The sequence below is a fragment of the Passer domesticus genome, chromosome 28 (genome assembly GCF_036417665.1).
Source record: "Passer domesticus isolate bPasDom1 chromosome 28, bPasDom1.hap1, whole genome shotgun sequence".
Taxonomy (NCBI): domain Eukaryota; kingdom Metazoa; phylum Chordata; class Aves; order Passeriformes; family Passeridae; genus Passer; species Passer domesticus.
Genome location: NC_087501.1, coordinates 3,829,314 through 3,849,808, shown reverse-complemented (window position 1 = coordinate 3,849,808; position 20,495 = coordinate 3,829,314). Strand labels below are relative to the sequence as shown.

At 63.2% G+C, this 20,495-nt stretch overlaps 3 protein-coding genes across 4 annotated transcripts; 2 read left to right on the top strand and 1 right to left on the bottom strand.

The window, feature by feature from the left end:
- Positions 1 to 3,357: 3,357 nt before the first annotated feature.
- Positions 3,358 to 8,202, bottom strand: SFTPC (surfactant protein C). The gene is made up of 9 exons (XM_064400224.1): positions 7,589 to 8,202; positions 7,361 to 7,510; positions 7,113 to 7,253; positions 6,928 to 7,038; positions 6,697 to 6,794; positions 4,263 to 4,845; positions 4,059 to 4,169; positions 3,876 to 3,986; positions 3,358 to 3,757 (listed from the first exon to the last, which is right to left on the bottom strand). Exons 1-9 carry the CDS (start codon positions 7,805 to 7,807, stop codon positions 3,662 to 3,664), a joined length of 1,620 nt encoding a protein of 539 aa, XP_064256294.1. The 5' UTR covers positions 7,808 to 8,202; the 3' UTR covers positions 3,358 to 3,661.
- A 151-nt stretch (positions 8,203 to 8,353) lies between these two features.
- LGI3 (leucine rich repeat LGI family member 3) lies at positions 8,354 to 12,944 on the top strand. Its single transcript, XM_064400474.1, has 8 exons — positions 8,354 to 8,778; positions 9,631 to 9,702; positions 9,783 to 9,854; positions 9,968 to 10,039; positions 10,119 to 10,190; positions 10,761 to 10,930; positions 11,018 to 11,182; positions 11,269 to 12,944. The coding sequence occupies exons 1-8, from the start codon at positions 8,561 to 8,563 to the stop codon at positions 12,084 to 12,086; spliced, it is 1,659 nt and encodes a 552-aa protein (XP_064256544.1). The 5' UTR covers positions 8,354 to 8,560; the 3' UTR covers positions 12,087 to 12,944.
- Positions 12,945 to 15,848: 2,904 nt separating this feature from the next.
- Positions 15,849 to 19,544, top strand: REEP4 (receptor accessory protein 4). Of its 2 annotated transcripts, XM_064400540.1 has the most exons (8): positions 15,853 to 16,031; positions 16,571 to 16,643; positions 17,117 to 17,193; positions 17,296 to 17,416; positions 18,248 to 18,361; positions 18,451 to 18,583; positions 18,670 to 18,824; positions 18,912 to 19,544. In XM_064400540.1, exons 1-8 carry the CDS (start codon positions 16,000 to 16,002, stop codon positions 18,975 to 18,977), a joined length of 771 nt encoding a protein of 256 aa, XP_064256610.1. In that variant the 5' UTR covers positions 15,853 to 15,999; the 3' UTR covers positions 18,978 to 19,544. The 2 variants fall into 2 exon arrangements, with proteins under 2 accessions (XP_064256609.1, XP_064256610.1); XM_064400539.1 differs by having other exon boundaries at positions 15,849 to 16,031; positions 18,670 to 19,544.
- The last annotated feature ends 951 nt before the right edge of the window (positions 19,545 to 20,495 follow it).

Genomic DNA, 20,495 nt, shown 5'->3' with positions numbered 1-20,495 from the left:
TGGTTCCGATCCTGCCGAGCCGCCCCGCTCCCGTTCTATTTTCCCCGGTACCCATCCCGGTCTCCCCGGTCCCGCTCCGTTTTCCCCGGTCCCAAACCCACCCCCGCCCCCCAGAACCGGTCCCTCACCCGCCGCTCCGTCTCTCCCGGTGTCTCTCCTGCCCCACCCCGGTCCCACCCGGTGTCCCCAGCCCCGTTCGTGCCCCCCCTCGGTCCCGTCTCGCATTCCCCGGTACCGATCCGGGTCCCCATCAGGCCCTGGATCATTCCTGGCCCCCCAACATTCCCAGGACACAAATTCCACATCTCCCAGCGCCCCTCTGTCCCCTTCGGTGCCACCCGTGTCCCCAGCACCCCCAAATGACCCAGCCCCACACCCCGTGTCCTGCTCTGGCACCCCAAATTCCCACCCACATTCCCAGCCCTGGACTCCCAGTCCTGCATTTCTGCTTCTTCACCCCTCATCCTGCACCCCAAACCCTGGCCAGCACCCCGAGGACTGCAGGAGTACCCCAGGAGCTGGGAAAGCACCCTGGGAATGGTGGGGAAGGAGCCTGGGGGCAGGATGGGCACCCCAGGAGCGGGATGGGCACCCCAGGAGCGGGATGGGCACCCCAGGAGCGGAATGGGCACCCCAGGAGCGGGATGGGCACCCCAGGAGTGGGATGGGCACCCCAGGAAGGTTGGGCGATGGAGAAGCACCCCAAAATCTGGGCCAGCACCCCAGGAAGGGTGGCCAAGCACCCCGAAAGGGGGATGACCACCTCGGGGAGGGTGTGTGAGCACCCTGGAGGGGGTGTGGGGGCACCCTGAGCACCCCAGGAGCTGGGTCAGCCCCTCAGTGAGCGCCTGGGGAGCAGAGGGAGCCCCCAGGGCGATCCCAGCCCCCAGGGGTGGCCAGGGCACAGAGACACAGCCCTGTCCCCGTGCAGTGGCCCTGCCTGGGACGTTCCAGCCTGGCAGTGCTGCAGTGGGATCTGGCTCATCCCGTGCTGCTCCTGCAAACCCATCCCTCTCCTCTCACAGCGCTCCCAGACTTGCAGCAATTCATTTTTCAGGACTTTAAGTGTTTCCTGTGTCTGATGACCTCCACAGGGACACTCTGGGTGACACCAGCATCCAGGCTCCGGTCCTTCCCTGCCCTCCAAGCCCCCAAATCCCCTTTCCCTCCACTTTTGGGGATCCCCTGCACCCAGGGCCTCGCTGGTTCCCCCCAGGAGTGACGGAGTCTCCTTCACCCTTATCTCTGTGTCCTTTTCCTGCCCCACCAGGATCATCCCAGGACGTTTTGCTCCTTCTCCCTTATTGCAAAACCCGCATCCAGCAATACTTTCCTCCTCAAAGCAGATAAATAAACCCCGGAGAAGCCGTGTCCCCGCTCTGCCCCCGCCCTCACGTCACACAGCGCATCCCAGGGACGGGAATTTGGGGAGCACCCGCTGGATTCCACTCCCACCTCGAGCCCTTCTCCCAGGAAAACAAACAAGCTGCTGGAACACTTCTTGTTTGCATCCTGCGCTGGGGCTGGGGAGGACGTTTGCGGGCCGAGCCCCTGGGTGATGTCCATCCATGATGCCAGGGTCCAGCCTTGCTTTCCCCCCGGAGAGCTCCCCTTTCTCACGGAGCGCCCCGGGGGAGCTGAGCCTCGCCGAGGAGGGGAGGAGCGCCCCAGGAGGTGCTTTTCCCAGCGAGGAGGCTTTTCCCAGCCCGGCTTTCCCACGGCAGGCTCGGCTCCCGGGAGCCTGGAGGCCGCTGGCCACCAGCGTGGCAAGCTGCAGCCCTACCTGGAGGAGGAGCAGGGCATCCCGGCCGGCCTGAGCACCAGGATGGGAATGCCCTCGTGCCAGGAGCCCTGGGTGGATGTCACCTGGCACGGGCACGCGGATTCCAGCGCTCCTAGCTCAGCCTGCCCGCCCTGCAGGGCTTCCTTGGCATCCTGGAATGTCAGGTGGGCGATGCCAGGGCCTGGCACCGGCGCAGCCGTGAGGGTGGGGGACGCTGGGAGCTGCCAGGAGCATTCCTGGGTGCCATCCTCAGCTCTTCCATCCCCAAAACCTCCACAGCAAAGAGCAGCCTGGGGCGTTCCCAGCGCCTTTTCCCCCACGGAACCGGGATCGGTGACCCCTGGGAGACCCCTGTGCGTGGGATTGTCCCCTGTGGCCACTGTGACACAACCCGGGGGCTGGAAGGTGGCATCTCCTCTTCCCAGGGAGGGGATCCGCCATTCCCAGCACCTTTTACTCTGATTTCCCCTGCCGGGACCCCCGAGGTCCCCACAGCGTCACAAACCTCTGGAAATTGGGATACGGGAATTATTGCACAAGGGTCTGGTCCTGCCAACTTTCTGTCACCTCCTGCATCCGCTCCGGCCTTGGGGGGAGGCTGAGGGGGTCTGGGGGTCAGGGAGGGTTTGGGAGGGGACACCCCGGAGCTGCAGGAGGCCCTGGATGGTGCCCCAGCTCCCGGCCAGCTGCAGCTGCACCTTCCCAGCAGGAGCAGCTCCCTGGTGCCAGGAGGGGAAAGGGGGCTGGGCCCAGGAGTGGGGGCACTGGGGGGCTGGTGGTCCTCACTTTGGGGCTGGTGGGCTCCCGTTCCCGGGGATTGGATGGGCTGCTCTGTGTTAGTCTCAGCCCCAGGCCAATGTCCTGATCCCAATAACCCCTGGTCCTAATAATGCCAGAATCCCATCCCAGTAAAGCCTGATCCCAATAAAATCATGGTCCGTGTAACTCCTGATCCTGATAGAACCAGCATGTCGGTCCTAATAGTGCCTGATCCCCATAACACCCGATCCCAATATCACCAATATCCCAGTCCTAACAGCTCCTGATCCTAATAACACCAGCATCCTGATCCCAATAATTGCTGACCCCAATAATTCCTGATCCTAACAGTACCAGCACTCCTGTCCTAACAACACCTCAGCCTAATAATGCCTGATCCCAACACCAGCTCCCTCATCCCAAAAATCCCAATAATTCCCAATTCTCATAATGCCTGATCCTGATAACTCCCGATCCCAGCAGCCTGTCCTAGATCACCCCAGTGCTAATGATCCTTTCGGCGTGGCTGTCTCCAGGAATAGCTCCCAGACCTGGTTCCTGCCCTGCTGCTTTATTGCAGCCTGGCAGAGCACAGACCCATTTTTCAGGCCAGCCTGGCAGCAGGATGGGCCAGCTCAGGTCAGGCAGCCACGCTCGGGGGACCCTCAGCGAGCCCCAGGCTGTGGCTGTGACAGAAATTCCCCCAAAATCCGAGCCCGGAGCCCCTCAAGGCGTTTTGAAGGCAGGGGGAAGGCGGGAGCTGGCGGGAGCGAAGAACTGGAACGGAGAATTGTGTTTTCTTTAAATGTCATGTTTTTTTAAGCTCATTTTTGCACTTGGGTTTGGCGAAGCTGAGAAGACTTAAGTGACAAACCAGCTGTCCCCCGGCACAGCGCAGACACCCCCGCCCCGCCCCCGGCCCCGCGCCCGCAGCCCCCCCCGCGCCGACCCCCTGACCCCTCCCCACCCCCCGCACCCCAAAATTTGGGTGGGGGGCGCGGGGGCGGCCGCGGAGGAGGCTCCCAGAGGGGCTGTGCCTGTCGGGGGCGCTGCGAGGCAAAGCTGGCACTGCGGGGGCGCTGCCGAGGGGTCCCGCGGCCCCCTGCCCACCCCGCGGGGCTAAGCCCAGTACACCGGGAGGAGGCGGCACAGGATGCCCGCCGTGGTGCCCAGGAGGGAGCGGTCAGCCAGGGGCACGGAGATCCTGTCCTCAGCCTGCACAGGGGGGGAACAAAGCACATTCTTCATCATCATCTTCATCATTGCTCCCCTCAGGGAGGGGCTGGGCAAGCCCTGAGCCCCCCTGAGCCCCCTGGCCCAGCCCGGTCCTCACCTGGCGGCGCTGGAAGGTCTCGAGCACCGTGTCCAGCCCGGGGATGTTGTCCCTGTCCACGCGGGTCACGTAGCAGGCGCGGTGCAGCCGGGCTCTGTAGCTCACCAGCAGCTGTTGGAAGCCAAACGCGGCTCAGCCCCATCCCATCTCCCCCTCCCCGCGCCCCCAGAGCCCCCCACTCACGTTCCTGTAGTCATAGATGACCGTGGCCGCGTTCCCGTCCCCGCTGTCCAGGTAGAAAGTGGCCACGTCCTCTTCCCAGGCCGCTCCGGCCCACACCCCGCCCCGCAGGACCTGGAGGGGACCGAGGGGGCATCTCAGAACCTGCAGCAGCCCCCTCCCCTCCCCCGGGCGTGGGGGTCCCTCCGGACGGGGGTGCCCACTCACGGTGTCGGCGCGGCGCTGCTCCACGCTCAGCCACATCAGTAGGGCGCCGGCGATGATCAGCACCAGCAGCACCACCACGACCACGGCGATCAGCAGGCAGCGGAGGCGGCCGCAGCCCAGCAGCTTGCGGGGCAGGTAGCACAGCAGCCGAGGGACGAAGCACAGCGACTTCTTGAGGCAGCCGGAGCAGCTGGCGCAGCCGGGGCACTTGGGGCACTTGGGGCACTTGGGGCACTGGCAGCACTTGGGCAGGCAGCAGCACTTGGCGCAGCACAAGCTGCATTTGGTGCAGCACTTGGCGCAGCACGTGGCGCAGGGCAAACAGCAGCCGGGGCAGCAGCAGCCGTTCCCCGAGTCCTGGGGGTGAGGGGAGAAGGGCTCAGGGCGTGGAGGAGGGAGCTGGGGGGTGGGATTGCAGCTCTCATCCCGCTGCCCCTGGGCACTGGGGATGTAGCAGGCCACGGGCCAAACCCCCATCCCGGGCACTGGTGCCTTGCTGGGATGAACTGGGCAAAGCCCTGTGCCCAGCTGGCTGCAGGGACCCCGCGGTGTGGCAGTGCCACCCAGCAGGGACTCACCTCCTCTTCAAGCACCACCTGCTTCATGCTGCTCTCCATGGCCGCCTCCTCCTCCTCCTCCTCTTCCTCCTCCTGCTCCCATTCCCAGCCCAGCCTGGCTGCAGGGACTGGGAATTTTATACCGGGGCGCTGGGGTGGGGACCCTGTGAAGGGTTTGGTGGCCTTGGGGCGCAGCCAGGCCCTGGCATGTGACCCACTCCACTGGTGTTTGCTGAGCGCCCGCTCCCAGCTGGATCCCCCTGGGAACCTGCTGCTCGAGAGGCTCCGAGGCCACCGGGTCAAGGACCCTTGTCCCCAGGCTCGGGGACTCCTCTGCTGCCCAGGAGCGAGGTGGCAGGGCCAAAGCAAACCCTCCAGGGTGGAGCATCCGGCCGTGGCCGTGCCCGAGGCCAGAGCTGGCTCGTGTCCCTTTGCCAGCTCGGGCACCTGCAGCTGCTTGGTGTGGCAAGGAACAAACAGGACATTGAAAATTTCCTGTAATCCGCAGGGATGGGGTGGGAACGGGGTCACGGCGGTGTGGGGAGTGTCCCTGGCCCTCATTGCTGCTGAGGCTGCTCGGACACCGCTGCTGGTGGCCTTTGGGGCTGGCAGAGGTGCCCACGGTGCGGGTTCTTTTGGGGTGAGGGGGTCCCAGCTCTGGCATGTCCCCCCTTAGGTGGGAGGGGGACACTGCTGAGCCTTGGTTTTGTTCATCCATGAGCCCTTCCTGCACCTGGGACCCCTCCAGCCACCCCGGAGACCCCCAACACCCCCAAAACCGATGGGGGGGTGAATGCTGCCTCTTTTCCCAGGGAGTCAAGGGCCACGGGAGTCCCTTGAGTGGCTCCTGTTTGCTCTGTCCCCATGGGAGCCCTTATCACCTTCCTGGCCCACAGCACCCTCTTGACCCAGCTCCTTATCCCGGTCAGGGTTTTTGGGAAGCTGCTGGCTCTGAGTCAGCACATGGAAACCTGCAGTGTCCCTCCTGTTCCCAGCAAAGTGTCACCCCCGGAGCTGTGACCCTGCTCTCTGCCTGTGGCAGTGATTTTGGGGACAACACTGGGTTTACACCTCTGGAAAGATCACATCAACTCCCAGGGGTCTCTTTTTCCCCTCCCAGCCATGCTGCTTCTCTGTTTTTCAGTGCAGCACTTGGAAGTGGCCCCAAAGGCTGCTCCCAGCTGATGAGGGGGGAAGAGGGGCTGGAATGGGAGGGAAAAGGGGGAGGATGGGGATGGGAGTGTGGGGGAGCTGGAGATGGAGCAAGTGGATCGTGGTGAACGTGGGCAACCCCTGCTTCCCACTGGGGACGTGGCACAGTCCCTCTGTCCCCACCTGCACGAGGAGGGGACAGGGTTGGGAACGTTTCCTGAAGGGCTGGAAGTGCAGAGGTGGCTCCTTCCTCCTCACCCTCCATCCTCCAGACTGGGGGGCACAGGTGGGGACACTGGGGGACACGGGCAGGGACAATGGGAGGGCACAGGTGGGGACACTGGGAGCACTGTATTCATTTCTGCTGCTCCCCCCGTGTTTGATCCCTCCCAACACGAGGAATTCCCCTCCCCACCCTGCACCCCACAAGGGGACACCCCTGGGACACCGTGTCCCTGTCCCCAGCACCCAGGAAAGGGCAAGAGCACACTTGGAGGCGGGGGGCACAGCCTTTACTTTGTAGACAGAAGCAAATCCCAAAGCAAATCCCAGTTTTTTTAGGGCCAGGGCAGTGGGAAAGCCGCGGTGCCAAGCGACAGTGGGTGGAGCACCCCCGTGGCGGGGTGGGGACGAGGAGGAGGAGGAGAGATTCCCGCCTGGAAGGGGACAGTGGGGGACAGTGGCATCCCCGTCTCGCTGTCGCATCCCGCTGGAGCCGCTGCTACGCCCAGAACACGGGCACGGCGCTGCAGAGGATGTTGATGGTGGTGCCCAGGATGGAGCGGTCAGCCAGGGGCACGGCCTTGTCCCCAGCGTCCTCACCCTGCGGGACACAGAACGGGGCAGAGCAGCCGCCCTCGGCAGCCGCAGTGTCCCCTCCGAGGGGACAAACCCCCAGCCCCGCATTTCCCGGGCCGTGCTGAGCCCGGTGCCGCAGCGGGGCGGTCACCGCTCACCTGCCGGCGCTGGAAGGTCTCGGTGACAGCGTCCAGCCCCGGCATGTTGTCCTTGTCCACGCGGGTGATGTAGCAGGCGCGGCCACGCCAGGACCTGTAGCCGACCAGCAGCTGCGGGCAGACAGAGCCGGCTGAGCCCGGCGCGGGGGTGCGGCCGCGCCGCGGCTCCCCGGCTCCCCCCGCACCTTGCCGTAGTCGTACACCACGGCTGCCGAGGCGTTGGGCCCGTCCCGCACGGCGAACGAGCCGCTCCTTCCCGCGTGGCTCAGGGCCAGCTCCTGCGGGCTCCCCTCGCCGTCCGGCCCGCGGATGCTCATCCGCAGCACCTGCCAGGGGAGGGGGCTCAGGGGGCTGGACCCCATCCCGCAAAGCCCCGGGGCCATGCCAGCCCCCTCCCGGGGCCGGTGGCACCGGGGTCCCTGGCTGCCCTCACCGTCTCGGCGTGTGACTCGCTGAGGTGCAGCCCCAGCAGGAGGAAGGCGACGTTGACCACCACGAGGGCCACCACCACGAGGGCCACCACCAGCAAGAGGCTCTTGAGCTCGTGGGGGATGCAGGGCAGGCGCGGGGACTCCGTGTACCTCTGTGGGGACACAGGAGAGCCGGGGGTGACGGCGGGGGCTCAGCCCCGCGCCCGGGCTGGGTGTTGGGTGCTCCTTACCGGAGGTGCCTCCTCCATCAGCGCCTCTTTAGAGCTGTCCTCCATCTCTTCGGGCGCTCCTGTCCCTCTGCCAGCCCGGGCCCGGGGGCATTTATGGGCTCCCGGGTGGCCGGGGGAGGCTGGGGCCCCTCCCGCTGCCGAGTGCCACTTGTGCTGTTTGCTGAGCCCGCAGAAGAGCCGGGAGGGGACACGAAACCCCCGAGGGCCCTTCCGTGGCATTTGCCCGGCAGCGGTGGGGGTGCCAAGGCAAACAGTGGGCAGTGCCCGCCCTCCACACCCAGCGCGGGGCTGTGGCACCCCCAGCACGTCCCCAAGGCGGGGGGGCTGCACCCCGGGTTCTGCACGGGCAGCTGTGTGAGCCCCCCCGGGCGGGGAAGGCGCTGGCTGCACTCATTGTTCCCGCGGGCTCCGTGCCAGGGACGGCGCAGATGGACGCCTGGCATGGGAGAGAGGGGTGCCAGGGACGGCCGGGTGCCCGGGGCGGCGTGGATGGGTGCCCGGGGCGCTGCGGCCCCCGCGGGCACGGGAAGGAGCTGGGGGGGCAGCGCCGAGCTGGGGGAGCCGCTGCGGGGGCGTCACCCCTGCCGTGCCCCCCAGTTCTGCGCCCCCCAAGAGCAGCCCGGGGGCCGACCCCCCGGCGTGGAACCCCGAGTTGTCGCTGCCGGGGACACGCGCGGACGGACACGCGTGCCCGGGGATGCTGGCGCTGTCACTCAGCCGCATCCCTCCCTCTCTCCCTCCTTCCCTCCCTCCCTCCTTCCCTCCGTCCGTCCCTCCCTCCCTCCCGCAGCAGCGGGCATGGTGTGCTGCAGAGCCGCGGGTCAGGCGCCCGCAGCCTCCGCCGCTTCTCCTCCACCCTGACATCCCCGGGGGAATAAAAAAAACAGAGGAAAAAAAGGTTTTTCCACCGCTCCCGGGCACAGCGGCGTTGGAGCAGCTCCCGGGATCCAGCAGGGATCAGGCCAGGGCGCGATGGAGCTGCGGCGCGGGAGGAGGATGCCGAGGGACCCGCTCCCCGCTCGCCTCCTCCTCCTCCTCCTCGCCGGGGCCTGGCTCTGGCTGCCGGCGGAGGGGCGGCGGCCCCCGCGGCCTCCCCCGTGCCCCCCGAGCTGCTCCTGCACCCGGGACACGGCTTTTTGCGTGGACTCCAAGGCCGTGCCCAAAAACCTGCCCCCCGAGGTCATCTCGCTGTGAGTAGCCGGGGTGGGGACAGCGATGGGGACAGCGTCACATGCCAGGAGCGCAGGGCTGGCAGGGGCTGCTGGGGTCCCGGAGGGGCAGGGACACCCCCGTGGCAGGGCGGGTACGGTCAGGGTGGGGGGCTCCGGGGGAAGGAGGGGGCTGGGGGCAGCCCGGGACGTGTCCCCGTGTCCTGCGGTGCTGGCACACGCAGCCATCCATCAGTGCCAGACAGAGCAGGGCTGCAGCCTGTCCCCGCCGCGACCTTGGCGACCAGAACCCCGAGGGGACACGGCTGTGACCTTGGCGACCGCAGCCCAAGGGGACACGACTGGGGGGGGTCATGGTGGGGGTCCCTGGGGACAGGGCTGTGCCCCGGAGCCTGGCACGGGGAGGTGCAGCAGGTGTGGGTGTTGACACTGTGTGTGTGTGTGTTTGCACACCCGTTTGTGTGTGTTACACCTGTTTGTGTGTGTTACACACCTGTTCTTGTGTGTTACACCTGTCTGTGTGTGCTTACACTCCCATTTGTGTGTTACACCTGTCTGTGTGTGCTTACAAACACATTTGTGTGTGTTACATCTGTCTGTGTGTGCTTGCACACCCATTCATGTGTGTTCACACACGTGTGTGTGCACGTGGCCCCGGGCCAGGGGCTGCCGCAGGGCGTGGGCAGCCCGGGGTGGGTGCCAGCCCCCTGCACCTCGTCCCCTCCATGTCCCCACAACGGTCAGGGTGGCTGCTGGGGTCCCTCTGCCAACACCTGCCCCCCTCACGGGCTGCCCTGCCCAGGTGACACAGAGCCGCGCTGGGGGACAGGGGTGGCAGTGCCATCCCCTCCTGCAGCTCCGTCTCTCCCGCAGGACCATGGTGAACGCGGCCTTCACAGAGCTCCGCGAGGCGGCTTTCGCCCACATCCCCTCCCTGCAGTTCCTGTAGGTGTCCCGGTGCCCCCGGTGCCCCCAGTGCCCGCCGTGCCCAGCCTGGTGCTGACGCCTCCCCCCTCTCCCTGCAGCCTCCTCAACTCCAACAAGTTCACGCTGATCGGGGACAACGCCTTCGCCGGGCTCTCGCACCTGCAGTACCTGTGTGTGACACGGGCACAGGGAGGGCAGGGAGGGCACAGGGAGGGCACAGGGAGGGCAGGGAGGGCACACGGGGACCCTCGGGTGGCCCCGTCACTGTCTGCTCCCGTTCCAGGTTCATCGAGAACAACGACATCCAGGCGCTTTCCAAGGGCACCTTCCGCGGGCTCAAGTCCCTGACACACCTGTGAGCACCTGGGGGACACTGGGGGGGTGGCCCTGTCCCTTCAGGGATGTGTCACCTCCACAGCCCTTCTCGTCCCCAGGTCCTTGGCCAACAACAACCTGCAGACGCTGCCACGGGACCTCTTCAAGCCGCTGGACATCCTGAGTGACCTGTGAGGCTGCCACAGCGCTGGGGACACCGGGCTGGGGAGGGGGTGACATCCCAGGGACTGGCACTTGGGCAGGGCGCTGTGTGCTGGGGGTGACTCGGTGCCATCCCTGGTGGGGACCCAGGGTGGGAGCTGGGGAGAGGTGACATCCTGGTGGCTGCTGGGGGTGACTCGGTGCCATCCCTGGGACACTGGGCTGGGCAGAGGTGACATCCTGGTGGCTGCAGGGGGTGACTCGGTGCCATCCCTGGGACACTGGGCTGGGCAGAGGTGACATCCTGGTGGCTGCAGGGGGTGACTCGGTGCCATCCCTGGGACACTGGGCTGGGCAGAGGTGACATCCTGGTGGCTGCAGGGGGTGACTCGGTGCCATCCCTGGGACACTGGGCTGGGCAGAGGTGACATCCTGGTGGCTGCTGGGGGTGACTCGGTGCCATCCCTGGGACACTGGGCTGGGGAGAGGTGACACACCAGTGGGTGCTGGGGGTGACTCGGTGCCATCCCTGGGACACTGGGCTGGGCAGAGGTGACATGCTGGTGGCTGCTGGGGGTGACTCGGTGCCATCCCTGCAGGGACCTCCGTGGCAACACGCTGGCCTGTGACTGCAAGATCAAGTGGCTGGTGGAGTGGCTGGAGAGCACCAACACCACGGTCCCCGCCGTCTTCTGCAGCAGCCCCGGGCAGTTCGAGGGACAGCGGATCCGGGACCTGGCGCTCGGTGACTTCCAGTGCATCACCACGGGTAAGGCACCGCCGTCACCCGCCACCTGCCACTTGTCACCTCGCTCCTGGCCGTTCAGACCTTCACTGCCACCTCTCCCTGCTGCAGATTTCGTGATGCACCAGGTGCTGCCCTTCCAGGCGGTGTCGGCCGAGCCCTTCACCTACGCCAGTGACCTGTACGTGGCCCTGGCACAGCCGAGTGCCAGCAGCTGCTCCATCCTCAAGTGGGACTACGTGGAGCGCAAACTGCGCGACTTCGACCGCATCCCCGGTGAGGAACCGGCCCGGGGGTCCCCTCCTGGGCGGGGACCCTGTTTGGGGTGCCCTGGGAAGGCTGTGACGTGGATCCTTTGCCAGCTCACTCGGCGGTGCACTGCAAGCCCATCGTGGCGCAGGAGCAGCTCTACGTGGTGGTGGCGCAGCTCTTTGGCGGCTCCTACATCTACCGCTGGGACACGGCCGTGGACAAGTTCATCAAGATCCAGGACATCGACAGCCAGAAGATCCGCAAGCCCAACGACATCGAGGCCTTCCAGATCGAGGGCGACTGGTACTTCGTCATCGCCGACAGCTCCAAGGCGGGCTCCACCAGCCTCTACCGCCTCAACCAGAACGGCTTCTACTCCCACCAAGCCCTGCACGCCTGGCACCGCGACACCGACGTGGAGTACGTGGAGAACGACGGCAAGCCGCGGCTGATCATCTCCAGCAGCTCCCAGGCCCCCGTCATCTACCAGTGGAGCCGGGCGCAGAAGCAGTTCGTGCCGCAGGGCGAGGTGGGCGACGTGCTGGACGTGCAGATGGTCAAGCACTTCAGGGCCAAGCGGGAGCAGTTCCTGTGCCTCAGCCGCTACATCGGCGACTCCAAGGTGGTGCGCTGGGAGGGGCAGCGCTTCGTGGAGGTGCAGACGCTGCCGTCGCGCGGCTCCATGGTGATGCAGCCCTTCGCCGTGGGCCAGCGGCAGTACCTGGCGCTGGGCAGCGACTTCTCCTTCACCCACGTGTACCTGTGGGAAGAGGAGAAGCAGAAGTTCGCCAAGTTCCAGGAGCTGTCGGTGCAGGCGCCGCGGGCGTTCCGGGCGGTGCCGGCGGCCGACGTGCAGCTGCTGCTGGCGCCCAGCTTCAAGGCCAACACGCTGGTGTACCGGCACGTGGTGGTGGACCTCAGCCTGTAGCTGGCGCCCCGAGAGCCACCGGACATGCATGTGCCCGCCACCCCTTGCCCCACGCCCTGTGCCAGCCCTCCACCTTCACCCCGCCCCACCGTGCCTCAGTTTCCCCACGGCGCTCCCGGTTTCACCCTGTGGGATGGGGGGAGGGAGGGTGGGACGCTCCTTGCGCTGCAGAGCTGCACCCCTGGGGGGGTGGAGAGGGTCTGGGGGGGTCTTTGTCTGCTCGGGCCATGGGCTGGGAGCTGGTGGCCAGAAAGGAGGGGGGACAGCGGGCAGGGATGTGGCAGGAGGGGTGGGGGGTTCCCAGGACGCTGAGGGACTTTGGGGTGCTCCAAAGCAGATGGGATGGCCAAGGTGCACGTGGTGGGATGGCCTGAGGAGCTTGGGGTGCTCCGAGGTGGGTGCAGATGGGGTGCTGAGGGTGATGATGGGGTGCTCCAGGATGCTCTGAGGATGATGATGGGATGCTGAGGATGATGATGGGGTGCTCCAGGGTGTTCCAGGATGATGATGGGATGCTCCAGGATGCCCGAGGATGATGATGGGATGCTCCAGGATGCCCGAGGATGATGATGATGGGATGCTCCAGGATGCCCGAGGATGATGATGGGATGCTGAGGATGATGATGATGGGATGCTCCAGGATGCCCCGAGGATGATGATGGGATGCTGAGGATGATGATGATGGGATGCTCCAGGATGCCCCGAGGTGGATGCAGCAGCGGACAGCGGAATGCTCCAGGCCAGCAGCTCCTGTCCCTCTCCGTGCATGCCCAGCAGCTCCCCGTGCCAGGCGTGCCCAGCGTGCCAGCGAGGCGTCCGTGCCCACCAACCCCCCCAATAAACACACTGTGCCCCCCAGCCCTGCCTGTGTGCCTGTTCCACCCGACATTCCGTGGCCCCAGGGGGAGGGAATTCCGCATTTTAGGGCACTCCAGGCCCTGCACTTGGTGGCTTTTTCCAGCAGAAACCTCTGCCCACCTCGGTGCTGAGATTCTGCTCTCCCAGGGAGAGGGAATTCCTCATTTTTGGGTGCACATGGGGCTTTTTCCAGCAGAAACCTCAGCCCATCCTGGTGCCTGCTCCATCCGACATTCTGCTCCCCCAGGAGAGGGAAATCCTCATTTTAGGGCACTCCAGGCCCCACACATGCTTTTTTTCCAGCAGAAACCTCTGCCCACTTTGGTGCCTGACATTCTGCGGCTCCAGGGAGAAGAAATTCCTGATTTTAGGGTGCTCCTGACCCCAAATGTGGGGGTTTTTCCAACATAAACCTCTGCCCACCTCGGTGCCTGACATTCTGCTGCCCCAGGGAGAGGGAATTCCTCATTTTAGGGTGCACATGGGGCTTTTTCCAGCAGAAACCTTGTCTCACCTCGGTGCCTGCTCCACCCGACATTCTGCTGCCCCAGTGAGACAGAATCCCTCATTTTAGGGTGCTCCTGACCCCACATATGGGGTTTTTTTTCCAGAAGAAACCTCAGCCCACCTCGGTGTCTGCTCCATCCGGCATTCTGCAGCCCCAGGGAGAGGGAATTCCGCATTTTAGGGCACTCCAGGCCCTGCACTTGGTGGCTTTTTCCAGCAGAAACCTTGGCCCACCTCCGTGCCTGACGTTCTCTTCCCTCAGGGAGAGGAAATTCCTGATTTTTGGGTGCTCCTGACCCCAAATGTGGGTTTTTTCCAACAGAAACCTCTGCCCACCTCAGTGCTGAGATTCTGCTCTCCCAGGGAGAGGGATTTCCTCATTTTAGGGTGCAAGTGGGGTTTTTTCCAGAAGAAACCTCGGCTTACCTTGATGCCTGCTCCACCCGACATTCTGCTCCCCAAGGGAGATGAAATTCCTGATTTTTGGGTGCTCCTGACCCCACATGTGGGGTTTTGCCAGAAGAAATCTCTGCCCACCTCTGTGCCCACTCCACCCGACATTCTGCTGCCCCAGGGAGAGGAAATTCCTGATTTTAGGGTGCTCCTGACCCCAAATGTGGGGTTTTTTTCCAACATAAACCTCTGCCCACCTCGGTGCTGAGATTCTGCTCTCCCAGGGAGAGGGAATTCCTCATTTTAGGGTGCAAGTGGGGCTTTTTCCAGCACAAACCTCAGCCCATCTTGGTGACTCCTCCACCCGACATTCTGCTGCCCCGGGGAAAGGGAATCCCTAATTTTTGGGTGCTCCTGACCCCAAATGTGGGGTTTTTTCCAGCAGAAACCTCTGCCCACCTCGGTGCCTGCTCCATCCAACATTCTGCTCCCCCGGGGAGAGGGAATTCCTGATTTTCGGGCGCTCCAGGCCCCACACGCGGTGTTTTCTCCCCTCGTCCGCAGCAGGAGCTGTTCCCCGGGGAGGGCAGTCCCCGCTGGACTGGTTTTCCAGGGGAGCCTTTCCCTGGCTCCGGGTGCATCAATCTGCATGTGAAAAAGCACCAATTAAGCGCACTAATGAAGATCCTCTCGCGGCTAACAGGCAGCCCCGGGGCACGGACGCGTTTGGGGAGCGGGCTGGCTCCTGGCAGGGCGTTGCCACGTGCCCCTGCCTCAGTTTCCCTGGCAGGAAAAAGCAGATTTGAAAGCACAGGTGCCCCTGCCTCAGTTTCCCTGCAGGAAAAAGCAGATTTGGAAGCTCTGGGGACACTGAAGGAAGGTTCTGGCACTCCCACGGTGGGATGGGGAATTTGGGGAGCCCCGCGTCACTCTCGGGGCTGCAGGGCCGAGGGGGAGGTGGCCCAGAGAGGCGATTCAAGCAGCTTTTGTTTTTTTGGGAGCTCCACTCTGACAGTGGAGTGATCCTCATCGTCCTTCAGAGCACCAAAAAGCATCATGTCCCCTCCAGAACCCCAAAAAATCCTTTAACATCAATTAGAGAGGCTCTCCCCTCATTTCCCTACCAGTTTATTGATTTAAAAAGTGTGTGTTTTAATATATAAAAATACATATATTAGGGAATTAATTTTTATGTTTTAAGGAGCATTTAAAATAGATTATATATTAATATATTGCAATTAATGTAGTGATATTTGACATATATGGTGAATTTTAAACATGGTATTTTTAGGTTTGTTTAGGATATTTATTGAAATTTAATATATATTTTAATATATTATTAATATAGTGATTAAATACATCAATATATATTGATATATCATATGTTTATATTGATATATCATATGTTATAAATAGTCAATATATATTATATATTGATATTAGATATTATACACTATATATTATACATGAAATATTACAATATTACAATATTATTATTACAATATATTATTGTATAACATATAATATGTTATATATAATACATATAATACATATAATATATAATATATAATATATAATATATAATATATAATATATAATATATAATATATAATATAATATATGATATATGATATATAATAGATAATAGATAATAGATAATAGATAATGTACAATATATAATAGATAATATATAATATACAATATATTATTATATTATACATTAGATATTAGATATTTTACATTAGATATTAGATATTATATAAATATATTAGACATTATATAAATATATTAGATATTATATAAATATATTGATATCGAATATAATTAGGGAATTTATAAAGTGTTTTTACTTTATAAAGCTCCACGCTCCACACGTGGGTCACACTTTTCAGGGGCCCTGCTGCCCTTTGAAGAGCCTCTGTTGCCCTTTTAAGGGCATTGCCCTTTTAAGAAGCTCCGTTGCCCTTTTAAGACCATTGCCCTTTTAAGAGCGGTCGGTGGGGCCCGGACCGTGCATGCGCGGCTCCGTTGCTGCAACTTTCAACTTTTGGGATCCGCTCCCTCGGGGTTCGGGGGGAATTTGGGGGAATTTGGGGGAGTTCGGGGGGATTTGGGAGCTGCAGGGGGGCGCAGCCCCGCCCCTCCCGGCCGCGCCATGGTGTCCTGGATCCTCAGCCGGGTGATTGAGTGAGTGCGGTCCGGGCGGTGTAACGGGGCGGGGGGGCTCACAGGCGATCCCCCATTCCCGCTGTTCCACTGATGGATCTCCCCGTGCTCGGCCCGGGGGCTCCTCCGAGGGACCCCGGCGGGGTTTGGGGGGGCGACCCCGAATATCCGTGTGGGGGTAACCATCCCCCCACACACTTCCCCCTCAGCAGGGTCCCCGAGCCGCTGCCGCCCCCTCAGCCCGCGCGGTCCCGGAGCGGGGCAGCGGGCGGGTGTGTGAGGGCGCTGCCCGTCCCTCACGTCCCTCCCTCAGGGCGAGCCAGCCGCAGCCCTGCCCCGCCCGGACAGGTCGGGCCGGTCGCGGGCCCGCGGCAGCGCCATGGCCGAGCCTCCCCACAGGCTCCGCGCTGCGGAGCCTCCCGGGCCCTGCCCGGGCTCGGCACCGGGCTGCAGCGGCTCCGGGCCGCGCTGCGCCGCTGGGCCCGCCGGCTCTGCCTCTCCGGGCTGCTGCTGCTCTGGGCGGGCTGGCCGCGCTGCCTCACGCCCCCCCTGCCCTACAGGCTGCTCTTCGGGATGCTCTACCCGGCCTACGCCTCCTACAAGGCCGTGAAGACGAAAAACATCCGGGAATACGTGAGTCAAGGGCCTGGGGAGCCCTGTGCCTTGGGGCTCCTGTCCCCTCTTCTCCCAGACCCCAGGCACCCCCCTTTTCCTTGGGGCTCCAGTCTCCCCATTTTCCTTGGGGCTCCAGTCTTCCCCCTTTCATCATCTCCAGTCCCCCCATTTTCCTTGGGGCTCCTGTCCCCTTTTCCCAGACCCCACTCTCCCCCCTTTTCCTTGGGGCTCCAGTCTCCCCTTTTCTGCAGCTCCAGTCCCCCCCCATTTTCCTTGGGGCTCCAGTCCCCTCTTTTCCTGGTCCCCCTTTCCAGGGTTCAGCCCCCCTTTTTCCAGTCCCCCTTTCCCGGGTTCAGCCCCCTTTTCCCAATCTCCAGCCCCCATTTCTGGGCTCCAGTCCCCCTTTCCGGGGTTCAGCCCCCCTTTTCCAGTCCCCAGCCCCCCTTTTCCCAGCCCCAGCCCCCTCTGATGTGCTCCCCGTGGCCCCCCAGGTCCGCTGGATGATGTACTGGATCGTCTTCGCTCTCTTCATGGCCACAGAGACCTTCACCGACCTCCTCATATCCTGGTGAGCCTGGGGAGGGACTGGCTGTCCCCAGACCCCCCAGATGTGTCTGTGGGGACCATGAGGTGACTTTAGACCCCCCCATCTCCTGCCCCTCTCGCCCAGGCTCCCCTTCTACTACGAGGTGAAGATGGCTTTTGTCATCTGGCTGCTGTCGCCGTACACGCGGGGGGCCAGCCTGCTGTACCGCCGCTTCGTGCACCCCACGCTGGCCCGCAGGGAGAAGGTACACACGGCTGGGGGGCTGGGGGTCCCCCTGACTGCCTGGGGGTCAGCCCCCAAGGTACACACTGCTGGGGGGCTGGGGGTCCCCCTGACTGCCCGGGGGTCAGCCCCCAAGGTACACACTGCTGGGGGGCTGGGGGTGCCCTGCCCTGCCCCGAGGGTCAGTCCCCCCGCAGTTGTGGGGGTGATACCCCGGGGATGTGGCATTGCCCCAAGTCATGGGGGGTGACAGTGCTCTGGGACATGGGGATGGACTGGGGGGTGACAGTGCTCAGGGAATGCCCCAGGTGATGGCACTGCCCTGGGAGTGACAGTGGTCAGGGAATGCCCCAGGTGATGGCATTGCCCGGGGGGGGGTGACAATGCCCAAGGAGTGACAGTGCTCAGGGACATGGGGATGCACTGTGGGGGGTGACAGTGCTCAGGGAATGCCCCAGAATGTGGCATTGTCCTGGGGATGACAATGCCCTGGGACATGGGGATGCACTGGGGGGGTGACAGTGCCCTGGGAGTGACAGTGCCCTGGGGGGGTGACATTGCCCAGGGACATGGTATTGCCCTGGCAAGTGACAGTGCCCTGGACATGGTGATGCACTGCAGGAGTGACAATACCCTGGGAGGTGACAATGCTCATGGAATGCTCCAGGACACGGCATTGCCCTGGGAGGTGACAATACCCAGGGACATGGCGATGCCCTGGGAGGTGACAGTGCCCTGGGACATGGGGATGCCCTGGGAGGTGCCACTGCCCAGGGAGGTGGCCCTGCCCCAGAGGTGACAGTGCCGCAGGCCACCACCCTGCAGTGGCAGCATGTCCCCGTTTGTCTCTCAGGACATCGACGCGTTCCTGGTGCGGGCCCGCGAGCGCGGCTACGAGACCGCGCTGCGCTTCGGCAAGAGGGGCCTCAACCTGGCGGCCACCGCCGCCGTGCAGGCGGCCACCAAGGTACCCGGGAGGAACTCCCAGCAGGGTGACAGCAGAGGGTGATGTCCCCTGGCTGGGGTCTGATGTGCCCGCTCTGTCCCCCGGTGCAGAGCCAGGGCGCGCTGGCCGGGCGGCTCCGCAGCTTCAGCATGCAGGACCTGCGCTCCCTGCCCGAGCAGGCCCCCGTGCACTTCCAGGACCCGCTGTACCTGGAGGAGCAGGAGAGCCTCCAGCAGCCCCTGGGTGAGCAGCTGGGCGGTCACAGAGAGGGGGGCCCAGCCAAGCCCACGGTGGCCGTGCTGGAGCTGGCGTGTCCCCTCTGTCCCCAGCCTACGGCGCCGGCCTCCGCTACGAGAGCGAGTCGGACGATGAGGAGCTGTGGTCAGACTCGCAGGTGTCCCCCTCGGTGTCCCCACGCCGGGATCACAGACCCCTGTCCCGCAGCCAGAGCCTGAGAACCCTGAGGAAGAACCCAGGAAAAGAGGTGACGTGGGAGGGGACACACGGTGGCGGGCTGGGGCTGTGTCAGGGGGTGCCGACTGTCCTTGTCCCTCTCCGTGTCCCTGCCCAGGGCTCTTCGCGGCTCCTGCGCAGCCGGGCCAGGAGGAGAGCGGCTGTGTCAGAGCAGGACAGCTGAAAATGCCAGGAAACCTCTGCCAGGAGGCTGCAGAGGAATTTGCTGCTGCGGCATCAGGAGGGAGCTGTGGCTCCTTGTGGCTCCTGGTGTCCCCAGGGTGGCTCCTTGTGTCCCCTGGGGAGGCTCCTGCACCCCCAGGGATCCTCACACTGTAAATCCCTTCCGTGTGGCCCCTCGAGGAGGGGGGAGCAGCTCATCACCCCCCTCCCAGACCCCCCAGCTCGGTGCTGGCGCCTCTCCTGTGGGGTCTGGCCCCTCCTTTTCCCCCATGCCATGAACACTACAGGCTTCCCCCCTCTCCTGCTGCCATGGTGCCTTGTTCACAACATTCCCGTTCCCCTGGGAGCCAGGAGTGGATGTGCCTTGTCCCTCTGAAGCCAAAGCCATGGCCCCTGCCTGGGGCCCCCCCAGACACAGACTGACACCCCCATACTTGAGCCCAGAGCACTGGGCAGCACACTTTTAACATTCCCCTCTCCCAAAAAGAGGGTTTTGTACCTGGAAAAATAAATGTTTGTTGCAGACTTTGGGGAGCAGGAGTTGTCCCTGCTGCTGTCCCCTTCCACAGGAAGCATCCTAAGGTTGGTTTTTCTCTTGGAGGAAGCTCTGGAATCCATCTGAGACTCCTCCAGGGCCTCACAGAGTGTTTTCAGCCGTGTTCCAGGATCCCAGGTACAGCCCCAGACTCTTCCAGGAAAGCTTCCTGAGATTTTTTCCTTTGTACCCTCAGGGATTCTCCAGGCATCTCCCAGAGCCTTTCCCCCATATTTCAGACTCCTCCAGGAAAGCTTCCTGAGGTTTTTGGCATTGGAGGAAGCTGTACCCTCAGGGATCCATCCAAGTCTCCCTCCAGGCATCTCCCAGAGCCTTTCCCCCACACTTCAGGTTCCAGAATCCCACACAGCATCCCCCAGCTCCTCCAGGGAAGTTTCACGAGTCCATTTTCTCATTTGGAAGGAACTCCATCCTTGGGAATCCACCCCATGCTCCTCGCAGGGTCTTTTGCCACCCTCCTCATGTCCCTGAGGCCGCGGTGACATTCCCGAACTTCCCGGGGAGCCGGGATCCCTGCAGTAGCCGCGTCCCCCACGGCGTGGCAGCAGCAGCCGGGACACATCCCTGGATCGTCCCCTCTCCCTGCCCCGTCCCTCCGGCAGTCCCGGCTCCTTCCCGGGGGGCTCATTCCCCACCGCGGTGGGCGACACGAGGCACAGAGGTGGCACAAGGTGACTCGGTGGCCTCCCCTGGCCCCGGCTCCCGCCTGTCCCGCGGTGCCCCTGCTCCCTGGCACCAATCCCCTCGCTCCCAATCCCGCCTGCCCTCGCCCCTGGGGCCAGCTGTATTTTTAGCCCTTGGCTGCCGCCCGAGCCCGGGGGTCTCCGCAGGGCAGCGGGAGCTCCGGGCCGGGCTCTGCGGGGCAGGCAGGGCTGCTGCAGCAGATTAGGTGGAGGTGGCTGGATTAGCCCCGTGGAACTGCCCGCGAGACGATTACTGAAAGCAGCCGAGAAGGAAGGCTGG

Bases quoted from the DNA above. Each gene is read 5' to 3' on its own strand.
- SFTPC (XM_064400224.1), bottom strand. From the start codon at position 7,807: ATGCCACGGAAGGGCCCTCGGGGGTTTCGTGTCCCCTCCCGGCTCTTC. The intron at 7,039-7,112 runs GTGCGGGGGGAG...GTCTGCCCGCAG, and splicing joins TGGTGTACGACTACGGCAAG to CTGCTGGTCGGCTACAGGTC. The intron at 4,170-4,262 runs GTGAGTGGGCAC...GGTCCCCTCCAG, and splicing joins AGCAGCGCCGCGCCGACACC to GTCCTGCGGGGCGGGGTGTG.
- LGI3 (XM_064400474.1), top strand. From the start codon at position 8,561: ATGGAGCTGCGGCGCGGGAGGAGGATGCCGAGGGACCCGCTCCCCGCT. The intron at 8,779-9,630 runs GTGAGTAGCCGG...TCTCTCCCGCAG, and splicing joins CCCCCCGAGGTCATCTCGCT to GACCATGGTGAACGCGGCCT. The intron at 9,703-9,782 runs GTAGGTGTCCCG...CTCTCCCTGCAG, and splicing joins ATCCCCTCCCTGCAGTTCCT to CCTCCTCAACTCCAACAAGT.
- REEP4 (XM_064400539.1), top strand. From the start codon at position 16,000: ATGGTGTCCTGGATCCTCAGCCGGGTGATTGA. The intron at 17,417-18,247 runs GTACACACGGCT...TTTGTCTCTCAG, and splicing joins CGCTGGCCCGCAGGGAGAAG to GACATCGACGCGTTCCTGGT. The intron at 18,362-18,450 runs GTACCCGGGAGG...CCCCCGGTGCAG, and splicing joins CCGTGCAGGCGGCCACCAAG to AGCCAGGGCGCGCTGGCCGG.